The following is a 12,619-nucleotide window of genomic DNA, read 5'->3' as shown; positions in this document are numbered from 1 at the left end:
GCTCACGCTATTATCTCTTTTGCTACATTAAAAGCTAGCTAACAAGCTGCAGATGGATTGGTCAAGGAATTAAAGAAGTGTGGTTTTGGGGCCATGGAAAATGGGCTCTTACTGGAAGAGTTTTCACCAACTCTGCCGACCCTTTCGCAAGAAGGGCACATGGTCAGTGTAGCCATTGGCAATTGCATGCATGTACAAGGGCTGCGCTAGTTTTAGCGCTTTCAGTTCTTGTAGCTCCTTCTCTAGCCTCCTGTTCTCATCCGTCAGCGTCTCGTAGCATTTCTTCAAGAACCCGCAGTCTACTTCCGTTTGCTTAAGCTTCGTCCTGCGTATAGCCAAGAAAAAAGCCCCCCTCCATTATTTCAAATAGACAAAATTTATGCATATCTCAAAAAACTGGCTCGCACGATCGATTCTGTTTTTCCTCAACATTGTTAATCTTCGGGAATGAGGGATGAAGAAGCAAGTACTTGGCCCTTCTGTTCTGAAACCACACCTCAACTTGTCGAGGCCTTAAATTCAGTTCCCTCGCCAAATCTTGCTTTTGCTTCTGCAAAATTAGCATATATGTATGTATATACACACGATTTAATTTGCCCTGTGAAATGATTGTTCAAATGTTAAAAAAAAAAGAGCAAGGAATGTTATACTATTACGTGTGAAAATAAATCAACTAGCTAGCCACAGAGAGAGAAAGAGATGTTATCGGATTGAGAGTGCTATGCTGCTTGAAGCTCTCTTCCAAAAGAGCAGACTGAGCTTTTGTGAGGCAAAGCTTCTTCCTTCCATTAGAACCATCATCATCTTCGTCACTTACTCTTGAGGAAACTGTCTCGATCTCCACCTCTTCGCTGCTACCGAGCTCTCTCTCCCTCTTCACGCTATTGTTGGAAAAGGATGATGCAGCACTATCTTGACGATGCAAGTCAGCAGCAGAAAGTGGAGGCTCATTATTGGAGGCCTTATTAGCAGAGTGATTGGGAGGAAGAAGGAAACATTTGTCTATAGTTGCAGCAGAGTTTGACATCCATTCATTCATGTCGTCAACAGATTTCGCGACCTTAAAGATTTTGTCATCAGATTTGACTCCCATTGCTGTCACAGACGCGTTTACAAGCCTTAAAGAATCCTTGAACAAGACATTGCAGTCTTTCAAAGCTGTCAAAGTTCTTGAATCTTTGACCTCAGAGATTGCCTTTTCATTAGCTGAAATCAAGTCCTCTAGTTGATTGATAGCAGCACGGAGAGAGAGGGTGAAAATTCTTGATGGGGTGGTCTTGATCTCGCCTAAATCGGTGGAGAAATTCATGCGGAGGCACCATATAGAGTCAAAACATGAGGTTGGTTTTGGAGTCAGATTGCAGATGGCACGAATTGCTCTATCTGGAGTTGAAGCGGAGAGTAACTCAGACTCTTTTTCTTGTATGAGAGCTATGGAAACTGTGATGATTGAACCGATGATAACCGTGAATAAGATGATGAAAAAGACGTAGCTCCTTATCTTCCTTTTCTGTCTCGAAGCTTGATCTTCCATCAGCTGCCTATCCTTATTGATGACTGAGTTCATATTTGATTTCCACACTTTCTTATGGGATTTGTTTGAGAATAAGGAGATGATTCTTGTCGAGTGGGGATATGGAGTGGAAAAGATATAGTAGCTGCTTGATTATCTTCCAAACAGACAAGTATAGATACTGTTCAAGTTTTGTGGAAATAGTCAAGTCAATTCTGGCCTCATCTATTATAAGTCTCTGAGCCAATGAAACAAGAAGTCAAACTTTGGGAAATTTTTAACCACGATCTAAGACCAACACGCACGTAATTATGAAAGTGGCTCCATTCTATTTGACCTGTTTTTGGTTGAGTATAGAGTTGGATTTGACAGACCGTGCTTCTCACATGCAAATTTCCGTTCAAATTAAATAGTTGTCCTTAATTTTCCGTCAATTGTCCTTGATTGACCAAAATTGCAGATCTTTGAGGATGAAATGTGTTTTGGGTGAAACTTTGAGGTGATATTGGTCAAGAACCCAATCTTTGAGGATGAAAAGTGCATTTTTCCCAAAATAAAATACCGCCGACCACTGCTCTCGAGAGAACATAAAACCAACTAGGAAAAAACAACAATGAACTGCCAGCAGAACGAGGGCATAAATGACCACCGAGAGGAGAAAAGTCATTACACAACAACTCAGCACCGCCACCTGGCACAAAACACGCACTAGGCTGCACTAATCGCACTCAAAATACCGAAACTACCCAGAACTCTCAAACATAATCACAAAATCACCACCGACAAAATGGTCCATTCTCATGCAGAATAAACTCAGTCTAAACTCCCATGATTTAATTTCACTTTACACCCTTTAACTATATCTAAACTCTCACTTTGACTCCTAAACTTTAAAATTGGAGATTTTAGCCTTTAAACCATAAAATTTGTTTCACTTTAATTCCTAAAGTATATATAAAATTACATCTATTATATTCCCTAAAGTATATTCACTTAAGTCTAAAATCTACTCTGCTTGTTCAATGATCTTAATTAAATGAGGTAAACTTTTTGATTTAGAAATTAAAGCGCCTCGTTTTAAAATTTAAAAATTAAAGTGAGAATTTTGATATAGTTAGAGGGCGCAAAGAGGAGTTAAACCCCCGGTCCATCCCTAGGTTTCTTTCTGTTTCCTCGCTCGCTCTCCCTATCTTGCTCAGGGATAGAATGGCGCTGGGATTGATATTAGGGCTGGGAAGGTCGGCATTCAGGAGGAAGCGGACATCTTCACTGGATATTCTCACTTCCAAAAGAGGCCCTCGGGATTACTATAAGGGAAAAAATTGCAAGCCTACTGGTTTCCACACTCGCAAAGGTTTTCCACTTATCTTGCTGTGGCTATTTTTTGGTGAATCCTCTGCTCTGTGTATTGTCAAAATATTTTAGGGATTATGAACCTCTCGATGAGAACTTTACAAATTCTGCTTTTGAATTAAAAAGAGACAGAATTAAAAGATGTGCAGGTGAGGTTTTATTGGTTAACAAAGTTGATGGTTAAGTTTTATTGCAGGTGGCTATGTGGTGGTGCAAGAAAAGCTGCCTAACTATGTGGTTCCCGATCTAACGGACTTCAAGGTGCTCCTCCACTTCTATCTTTAACAAATCGTAAACGCTTTATTGTCATGAAGCAGTAAGAAAAGAAAAAAAAAAAAGTAGGTCTTCAGTGGTCACAATGGATGCCTTCCTAGGTGTTCTAGGATGATGAATGTTTCTGGTAGCACGGAGTGATTTCTGAATAGATTGTACGCTTATTCTGGTACTCATGCTGACTGCTGTTTTTCTGCAGTTGGTCTTGAGGTAGTTCTGAGTCGGGCTGAAAATCTACAAAGAAAAATAGAGTTCTTTTCAATCCGGAAAAGGATGACGTCAGTGTATACCTTGCTAGGAATACATGGGTATTGGATTGTCCTCCTGAAAATGGGTGAAACATTGAATAAGGGACAGTTTTGCATTTTTGAATCATGGCGACATACATATGTTGGGTATGAAGATAGTTCTACATTTCGCAAAACCCTGTTTCTTTTTTGGGAAAATGACAATGCATTTGACGTTTTTTTGTCTGCAATTGGAATTTCTTGAGGAAGCAAATAAGCTTGCTTGATTTGTTTATTACGTCGGATTGGAAGCCCTCACATATTTCAGTGTTGGTTAGTTCTGAAACACTGATTAGTTTTAGAATAGGAAAAAGAATGTTTTGCTTTTTAGACGTAAGTATTTAGAAGTTTGGGATATTGTTACTCTTCAAACTGTTCAGAGATGCAAAATAAGTGTACGACTCTCACATGTTCCCTGCTTTACCATGTACTGTCCTCCAATGCTAGCTTGGTGAAGGTGTCGGAGAGGTTGTAGTGTTTCCTAGTAAAATGTATCTTGAAAGTTTTATCCTAAACCCTAGTAAACTGTATACAGAAAGTGTTATCATGAAAGTGTGACAATCTCTGTCGGGTCTCCTATATATCACTTGTATCTAGGACATTTCTGTTGAATGTATCCTCATTTCTATTGTTTAAATGAGTAGAGTCCCTAGAGAGCACCTGTAAAGAGCGTATTATCAGATCATACACATTAAATTGTTATCCTAGTAGTGGTTAAATCTCAGAGATTAGTGCTCTTAATTGTGCAATGGTAAGTTTGCCTCCTGGTTGATGAGACTGCACATGCTTGTCTCTTTCGCATAATCATATTTTCCACTGATTTATTGCATGAATTTAAGGTTGTTTGTAGTCTTAACAAATATTGATTCTAGAATATGGATGATTGGAGAATATATGGGTTTCTGTCATCATCTCAAAGTGAAGCCTTTTTTCTAAATTTCGTATCAGGACTTGAGCTTCATACTGATTGCCTTTTTTTTTTTTCGGTGCACAGCTAAAACCATATGTATCTCAGTGCCCAATAGAAATTAAAGCTACTGAGGGTGCTGATTCATCTAAATGACTTGCGGAGTAAGAAACTGTATTTTGTTTACTTGATTAATGTGATTTTGAGTTTTAAACAGTAATATTATAGTGCACACAGAAGATTTATATGTTGACCATGAGACTTGGTGGTTTCATTTCGATGGTAGATGGATGTATCATCATTACGTGACAGTACCAATGATGCCCTTTTATCACAGGTACATGCTGCTGCACTTGGAATGTTAATGTGATAGACGCCATTTTATGCTTGCAGATTTCTTGGGTGTAATTTTATGCTACTTTGTCCGTGCATCCAATATTTAAACTATTCTGCACCTGTTGGGCAGATTTCTTGGGTGTAATTTGCTCTAGGAGTGACATTGTGTGTTGAATTTCAAGTAAGCTGTTGGTGCTCTGTTTCTTGTCATAATGGCCTTGGGAGCAATGGCCATCTTAGGGCTGGTAAAAATTCTTGAATCAAATACTGTCTTACTTGAGACAATGGTTATACTCCTTAAACTTGAAGAAGAGTCAAAGTATACATTTAAGGCTTGGTTTTTGGATTCTGTCAAGATAAAACTCAAATCTCGGGAAAGCAGTGAAGAATATGATCTCTTTCCTTGCATTTGCACGTGGAATCCTTTCTTTTACTTCAGAAAATTAATAAGACGCACGCTTATGTGGAAGATTTTACTTCTTGAATAAGATTTTATTTTATTTTTTTTTTAATGTGGAAGATAAAACGGAGTACTTGTGCGGGATATGGAGCCATTTTTTTTTAAGACATTAGCACTTGGGCTGGAATGTTTTTTGTGCCTATGGGCTGGGAAGTTTCTTGTAATGGGCTTATCAGAAGCGTAGGGGCAAGAAGTGCGCTCGTAACGGAAAATCTTTTTTTTTTTTTTTCCCCTCTGTCCCTTGTTAGTATGGAGATTACATATTCGCTTCCGTTTGGGTCTTCAGTACTCTGAAGAAAGCAGTGACGATATTGATTTTACTGGGGACACGGAACATTCTAGAAGATAAGAACGTCAGAAAACTGTCTAATCAATGATTCAGGCGAAATAGTAATAATAATAGCAAATTTTTTAGGAGTCAAATAATACTCTGTTTGGGAGTCAAATTTTTTAGGAGTCAAATAATACTCTGTTTGGATCTCCTATTTTTGGAGTGTTTTTCAAAAATTAGTTTTTCAAATACAATAAAAGTTATAACAAAGTACTCTAAAAGATAATCTAAAAATTAATTTAAAATTTTTTAAAATTTTACCAAATATCTCAAAATAAAGTGCCAATAAAAAATATTTCAAAATATTTTTTAAAAATATTTCAAAATATACTCTAAAAACTCTGCTACAGCAAAGTTTTTCAAAAACATCTCCAAAAACAGCTAATTCAAACGGAGCCGCATTTCTTCAAAAAAAAGGAGTCAAATACTACATCTTTCGTTCTAGAATTTTCTGAATGAGCATAATTTCAAAAATATCATAAAATGATGATATCTGCAATCTGGGAAAGAAGGAGCGGGCGGAGAACTCACACGTTCAATAGCACGCAAAATGAATTTCTTGCTTTCCAGTTATTTTGTGAATGTGGATCCCTCAAAATTACCACTTCACCTCGATTTGGAAACCCCCTTTCTTTCGTTCTAAGAAAGGACCAATTTTCCATGGGTAAGTCAAATTTGTAATTTACTCGGCAGTAAAAAGGTAATGGATACTAGAAAGTATAATTCATTTGGTTACAAGAAAGCTGCTGGTGATATAATCATCCCGTAGTTGATGATAATTATTTGCTTATTAACATACTCCGTATTTCAAATCATATGGATTAGGGAAAGCAAAAAATACAAGAAGAGGAGATTATTTATATATTTTTTGGTGCGAAAGGCAACTTTTTAAAACCTTCCTACAATACGAAGTTAATCACCAAAGAGGCAAAGACTTACCTGCCGACGCCTGGGAAGCCGAAAAAATTTTACAGCAGCCCATATCTCATCTCATCTGGGCGGAGTTCTGAGTAAAACAAAGAAGCGAAGCAAAGAATAGAAACAAAAAAGGCATTTCTTTTCCAACAAGAAAACCTATTAGCTTCCCCTGCTTTCCTATTTAATAACCCCATAAATCCCCAGATCTCCCTCACGCCAGTTTCCACCAAGCCAAATTTGCCATTGTGCTCTACTCTAATTTCAATCCACTTCATCACGCCCCGCCATGAGTAACCAGGCTGAATCTTCCGACTCGTAAGCAAGCCCCCCCCCCTCTTTCTCATTCTTTCTTTGTTTTCAGATCTCTCCATTTATATTTGGTTAAATAAATCCTGTCTTTCTTCTTTAGCGGATTCTCTTTGACGTTTTTTTTGCCTTTGCTCTCGTGGCTTGAATGTGGTTGCAGGAAAGGAACAAAGAGGGATTTCAGTACTGCGATTTTAGAGAGGAAGAAGTCGCCCAATCGGCTCGTTGTCGATGAGGCAATCAACGATGATAATTCCGTCGTGGCCCTACACCCGGAAACCATGGAAAAGCTTCAGCTTTTCCGCGGCGACACCATCTTGATTAAGGTTTTATCCCTCTTTCTGGGAATGGATTTTAGAATTCGTATTCGTTGCTGGCCTTGACTTGTTTTTTCATTACGGTTAGAATTGGTGAGGATGTATACATTAGTGGTCTGGATGGTATATTAAATTGTAACTTTGGACTGCTCGATTGAGGGGTTTACTGGATCTGTGAAATCTTGGTGATATTTATGCTAAAGATTGGATTTTTGGAAACATATGCTCGTGAAATGCATGGTGGAGATTGGCTAGGGATAAAGTAGTAAATAAAACTTTAAGCCTTAGTTACTGTGCATAGCTGTGTCAGTGCTTATCCATTCTGTTTACTCAAAATTTTGCTACTATTAAAAGGCTAATTAGTCCGGGTATCTTCTTGCATTAGAATATATATCCTGGTAGATATTTGGAATATGCACCCCTGAATATGGGGTATAAGTTCTTGTTAATCTTTTCCTTAATTATCTTTTGAATCTGAAGACTTCCATTTTCCTATTAAAGATACTAAGGAACTAGTTTGTGTGAGCTATCAATTGTAAAGCTTTTATGTGTCCCGCAGGTTGGGGAGCTATATTTATCTTCTTGTGATTTGGAGTATACATGTCCTGTTTAAACATGCAACTTTGAGCTGAAAGAGGTTTCTACATCTCTGAGCAATGAATTTAGTCATTATTACTAGTCAATTCTAGATTGTTGCAACTTGTTTTAGATGATGAAACATTGCAGATTTGTTAACTTCTTTAGCTGTAAGACATGTCAAAATCTTTCTTTTCTGTAGCTTCAAGAAATCTAGTGGTCCGAATGTGGTTTGGTTTTCTAACCTGGCATGGCCTCTCATGCTGGATAGTTCGGATCATTGGATAAAATAACTTGATCTGTCCTATTTGTGTATTACCAGTGCACAGTCATTGTATAATCGTTTTTGTTTTGCATTTTCAATGGCTAATTTCAACTTTTCAATACTTGAATATTGGATCACTAATCTTTGTTGTCACTTTTATCTATGTAGGGAAAGAAAAGAAGGGATACAATTTGCATTGCCCTTGCTGATGACACTTGTGATGAACCAAAGATTAGGATGAACAAGGTCGTCAGGTCAAACCTCAGGGTTAGGCTTGGAGATGTGGTTTCCGTGCATCAGTGTCCTGATGTCAAGTATGGGAAACGTGTTCACATCCTTCCCATTGATGATACTGTTGAAGGGGTTACTGGAAACCTTTTTGATGCTTATTTGAAGCGTAAGTTTCTTACGTTTTAACTTTTTGCCTATAAGCACTGCATATCACCATGTTTATGAACTTAGCTTTGAAGATTGTACCAAGGTTGATTATCATTTGCTCTAGTCAACTGTCACACCATCAGTGTGGGTGTGTATATGGTTTCCATCTATATCAAATGTTGATTTACCTTTGTTGCTCCTTATTTAGTTTAATGATTTTACTTTGAGGTACAAATTTATTTCCAATGCGCTATGGATTTGGTTGTCTAAAATTTCTAGATTTTTAGGGTTACATGCGAGTGGACTCATGCTTATCCTTCTGATTTTTTTAGGTCCATTCTTTTAACTTTTGAGGACACTGCTTGCTCTTAAAAGTCCAATTGAAACTCAAAAAATGGAATTTTTTTGTGGCATTTTTGTTTAATATAACAAATAAGATGCCATTTCGGATTTGTAAGTGGTTATAGTGAAGCTTATTTTTGAATGCTAGTCAGCTGGATATGAGAAGCTTTTGAGTCTCTTTGTTCGCTTACTGCTTATATGGTGCCATATTTGGGTACTGATACTGTTTTTTTTCACAGCCTATTTCTTGGAGGCATATCGTCCTGTCAGGAAGGGTGACCTCTTCCTTGTAAGGGGAGGAATGAGAAGCGTAGAATTCAAAGTGATTGAAACTGACCCCGCTGAGTATTGTGTGGTTGCACCTGATACTGAAATCTTTTGTGAGGGAGAACCAGTGCGAAGGGAGGATGAAGATCGGTTGGATGAGGTTGGTTATGATGATGTTGGAGGAGTTCGTAAACAGATGGCTCAGATTCGTGAACTGGTAGAGTTGCCTTTGAGGCACCCACAGCTCTTTAAATCAATTGGTGTGAAGCCCCCAAAAGGAATTCTGCTTTATGGTCCTCCAGGATCTGGAAAGACCTTGATAGCCCGAGCTGTGGCTAATGAAACTGGTGCTTTCTTCTTCTGCATTAATGGACCTGAGATCATGTCAAAGCTGGCGGGAGAAAGTGAAAGCAATCTCAGGAAAGCATTTGAGGAAGCCGAGAAGAATGCCCCATCAATTATTTTTATTGATGAAATTGATTCTATTGCTCCTAAGCGTGAGAAGACGCATGGAGAAGTTGAGAGAAGAATTGTCTCTCAGCTCTTGACGCTTATGGATGGGCTTAAGTCCAGAGCCCACGTTATTGTCATAGGTGCTACTAACCGTCCCAATAGCATTGATCCTGCCCTGAGAAGGTTTGGGAGATTTGACAGGGAAATAGACATCGGTGTTCCAGATGAAGTTGGGCGGCTTGAGGTTCTTCGCATTCACACAAAGAATATGAAGCTTGCTGAAGATGTAATGTCAAGCTTCCCTGGACTTTTGGTTTTGAGTTTACCTCTTCTTGTATTTCTGTCACTGCTTGCTTTTGGTTAATTGTTTCTTAAACTTTAATCTATTTTTGCAGGTTGATTTGGAAAGAATTTCCAAGGACACCCATGGTTATGTTGGTGCTGATTTAGCAGCTTTGTGTACTGAGGCTGCACTCCAGTGCATCAGGGAGAAAATGGATGTGATTGACCTGGAAGATGATTCTATTGATGCGGAGATACTCAACTCCATGGCCGTCACCAATGAGCACTTCCAGACTGCACTTGGGACAAGCAACCCTTCTGCTCTCCGAGAAACTGTAAGTTTATTTTTATTCTATTTAATTAAGATTTTAAGAGCTACTGGTTTTGAAGATCTTCATTTTGGGTTGAGCCAGGTGGTTGAAGTTCCAAATGTCAGCTGGGATGATATTGGAGGCCTTGAGAATGTTAAACGAGAGCTTCAAGAGGTATTTTAGTTGCATTATCATAATTGGTTTCTGCATAAATGCTAACCAAGTTTTGCCTATGTTTTGTTGGTTTTCTGCAACTTACCTCTTGTACCATATCTTGCGCAGACTGTTCAATACCCAGTGGAGCATCCTGAGAAGTTTGAGAAATTTGGAATGTCCCCCTCAAAGGGAGTTCTTTTCTACGGCCCACCAGGTTGTGGCAAAACTTTGCTAGCAAAGGCTATTGCAAACGAGTGTCAAGCTAACTTTATTAGCGTTAAGGGTCCTGAATTACTTACCATGTGGTTTGGAGAGAGTGAGGCCAATGTCAGAGAAATTTTTGACAAGGCTCGCCAATCTGCTCCTTGTGTACTCTTCTTTGATGAATTGGATTCAATTGCTACTCAGGTAAATTTTTTCACTAAGTTGTAGGAAATTTTAGTCCCGATTAAGTTTTCCTTTTAACTTGGCACCACATAACAATGTTTGCAGAGAGGAAGTAGTGTAGGAGATGCTGGAGGTGCTGCTGATAGGGTTTTGAATCAGCTGCTAACTGAAATGGATGGAATGAATGCAAAGAAAACTGTTTTCATTATTGGTGCCACCAACAGACCTGATATAATTGACCCTGCACTTTTGAGGCCTGGACGACTCGATCAGTTGATTTATATCCCTCTTCCAGATGAAGATTCTCGCCATCAGATATTCAAGGCGTGCCTCAGAAAATCTCCTGTTTCTAAAGACGTAGACTTGAGAGCTCTAGCCAAGTATACCCAAGGTTTTAGTGGAGCTGATATTACAGAGATTTGTCAACGTGCCTGTAAATATGCTATCAGAGAGAATATTGAAAAAGTAAGCTCCAATACTTTGTCATCACTCCTGAATTTTCCTTCACCGCCTTTTCTTTTTCTGATTCTTGTTTCTTCCAACTGGGTTTTGGAATGTTGTTCCTCTTCTGTCGTATAATGTGATTGCCAGCTGCCATTATTTACCCTGAAAAAGAGAAATTCATGATACCTGTTTTGACAGGATATTGAGAGGGAGAGGAGGAGGAGAGATAATCCTGAGGCAATGGAGGAGGACGTGGATGATGAAGTTGCTGAAATCAAGGCTGCTCACTTTGAGGAATCCATGAAGTTTGCTCGTAGGAGTGTCAGTGATGCAGACATACGTAAATATCAGGCATTTGCTCAAACCTTGCAGCAGTCTAGAGGGTTTGGTACCGAATTCCGATTCTCTGAGACCAGTGCAGGTGTTACAGGCGCTGACCCTTTTGCAGCATCGGCTGGTGGGGCTGATGAAGATGACCTTTATAGTTAGGTTGTCTTGGTTAATTTATTCTATGTTGAATGTGATGGTACTTTTGTACGTTATTGAATCTCCCCTGTAAAATGGCTTAAAAAACCTTAAATTGGGTACTTATTCAGCTAAAAACACTGGGTTGGGTGGTTTGAGGTCTATATTCCTGACCTCCCCACCCCAAAAACCTCGTAACTGTTCCTTTCGGATGATTATAGCGGATTACTATCGAATGCTCCATTTTCATTTTAATATTTTATTGGAATCCTTTGTGTCACCATTCAATATCAATTTCAGTTATCATATAACGTGAGAGTAGAAGAATTTAAATAAACAGCGTATGAAAAGTTAAACAAGTGACGTTGAGGATATCATGAGAGATAATTATCAGAGATGTTTCTCGTCGGTCGGTCCTCGTGGTTACTCGAATTTAGCTGCCTGACTGACCGACTTAGTCGCTGGTATCGTGCGTCATGGAGTTGGTTGATTTGAACTTAAGATTGGCGCCATACTGTCATGTCAGTGTATTGGGTTGTCGGCCCACGTCTGCTTAAGCGGCTGTCTTTCGGTTTTTTTACCACTGTGGATTGCCCACTGAAACCAAATCCAAGACATTAAACAACAATAAAAAACGTCAAATTATTGGAGTCCAATGTATGCCCCTATAGGAAGGGGGCCATGATGGTAGGCCTTGGCGGGGGATGTATTTATTTTCGTGATCCATCAGAGTACATGAAACCTGAGACCCTATGTCAAAGAGAGCACATGGGTCTCGAGTCTTTGCAAGGAGAGCCGGGTCATCTTGTCTGAACCAACGACCCAGCAAACAAAAAACGAGTCCACGCAAATGTTGTGTCCAGATTTATAAGTATGCGCCAACATAAGGCTCCACGATTTGGTCACATGTATCTGGAGAGGAGCAAAGCAGATTGGTTGACGGTGGCAAAGTTCTCCAAGGCCCTCAAAAGTCTAGGCATGTGGGGAAATTCAGACCAAACACGTACTACTATTGAAGGTTGGATCTAAGCAAACATAAGAGGTTGATGATAGGGCTGTCTTAAATGAAATCGAACAAAATTTGAAGTCAAATTGAGCCTGACTATTCATTAATAGTTTGATTCGTTTTCGACTCTACGACTTGCCGATCCTAGATTATTTCTAGTGACAGAGTATCAGGCCAATTATTTGAAAAAAAAAAATCAACAATTTAATAGCAAACTATATCTAGCACGAACGATGAGCAACGCACAAGAATTAACGTGGTTCGGCTTAATCACCAAGCCTTCGTT

The 12,619-nt window shown here is 39.0% G+C and overlaps 2 protein-coding genes and 1 pseudogene across 9 annotated transcripts; 2 read left to right on the top strand and 1 right to left on the bottom strand.

The window, feature by feature from the left end:
* Positions 1-38: 38 nt before the first annotated feature.
* On the bottom strand, positions 39-1,087 carry LOC140007949 (homeobox-leucine zipper protein HAT22-like; annotated as a pseudogene).
* Positions 1,088-2,556: 1,469 nt separating this feature from the next.
* On the top strand, positions 2,557-4,954 carry LOC140008293 (uncharacterized). Of its 8 annotated transcripts, XR_011815674.1 has the most exons (5): positions 2,565-2,900; positions 3,063-3,127; positions 4,421-4,497; positions 4,620-4,670; positions 4,800-4,954. XR_011815674.1 is itself a non-coding variant. In XM_072052172.1 (4 exons), exons 1-3 carry the CDS (start codon positions 2,720-2,722, stop codon positions 4,487-4,489), a joined length of 315 nt encoding a protein of 104 aa, XP_071908273.1. In that variant the 5' UTR covers positions 2,565-2,719; the 3' UTR covers positions 4,490-4,497; positions 4,620-4,954. The 8 variants fall into 8 exon arrangements, 7 of the variants coding, with proteins under 7 accessions (XP_071908275.1, XP_071908276.1, XP_071908273.1 ...); XM_072052172.1 differs by having other exon boundaries at positions 4,620-4,954; XM_072052173.1 differs by lacking the exon at positions 4,620-4,670 and having other exon boundaries at positions 2,583-2,867; positions 4,671-4,954.
* A 1,544-nt stretch (positions 4,955-6,498) lies between these two features.
* Positions 6,499-11,595, top strand: LOC140008292 (cell division cycle protein 48 homolog). The gene is made up of 9 exons (XM_072052170.1): positions 6,499-6,693; positions 6,845-7,010; positions 8,011-8,239; positions 8,802-9,568; positions 9,678-9,899; positions 9,978-10,049; positions 10,158-10,439; positions 10,524-10,883; positions 11,061-11,595. The coding sequence occupies exons 1-9, from the start codon at positions 6,665-6,667 to the stop codon at positions 11,349-11,351; spliced, it is 2,418 nt and encodes an 805-aa protein (XP_071908271.1). The 5' UTR covers positions 6,499-6,664; the 3' UTR covers positions 11,352-11,595.
* The last annotated feature ends 1,024 nt before the right edge of the window (positions 11,596-12,619 follow it).

Source organism: Coffea arabica, chromosome 6c (genome assembly GCF_036785885.1).
Source record: "Coffea arabica cultivar ET-39 chromosome 6c, Coffea Arabica ET-39 HiFi, whole genome shotgun sequence".
NCBI lineage: Eukaryota > Viridiplantae > Streptophyta > Magnoliopsida > Gentianales > Rubiaceae > Coffea > Coffea arabica.
Note: the sequence above shows the minus strand (reverse complement) of the source record. Positions and strands in the feature narration are given on the sequence as shown.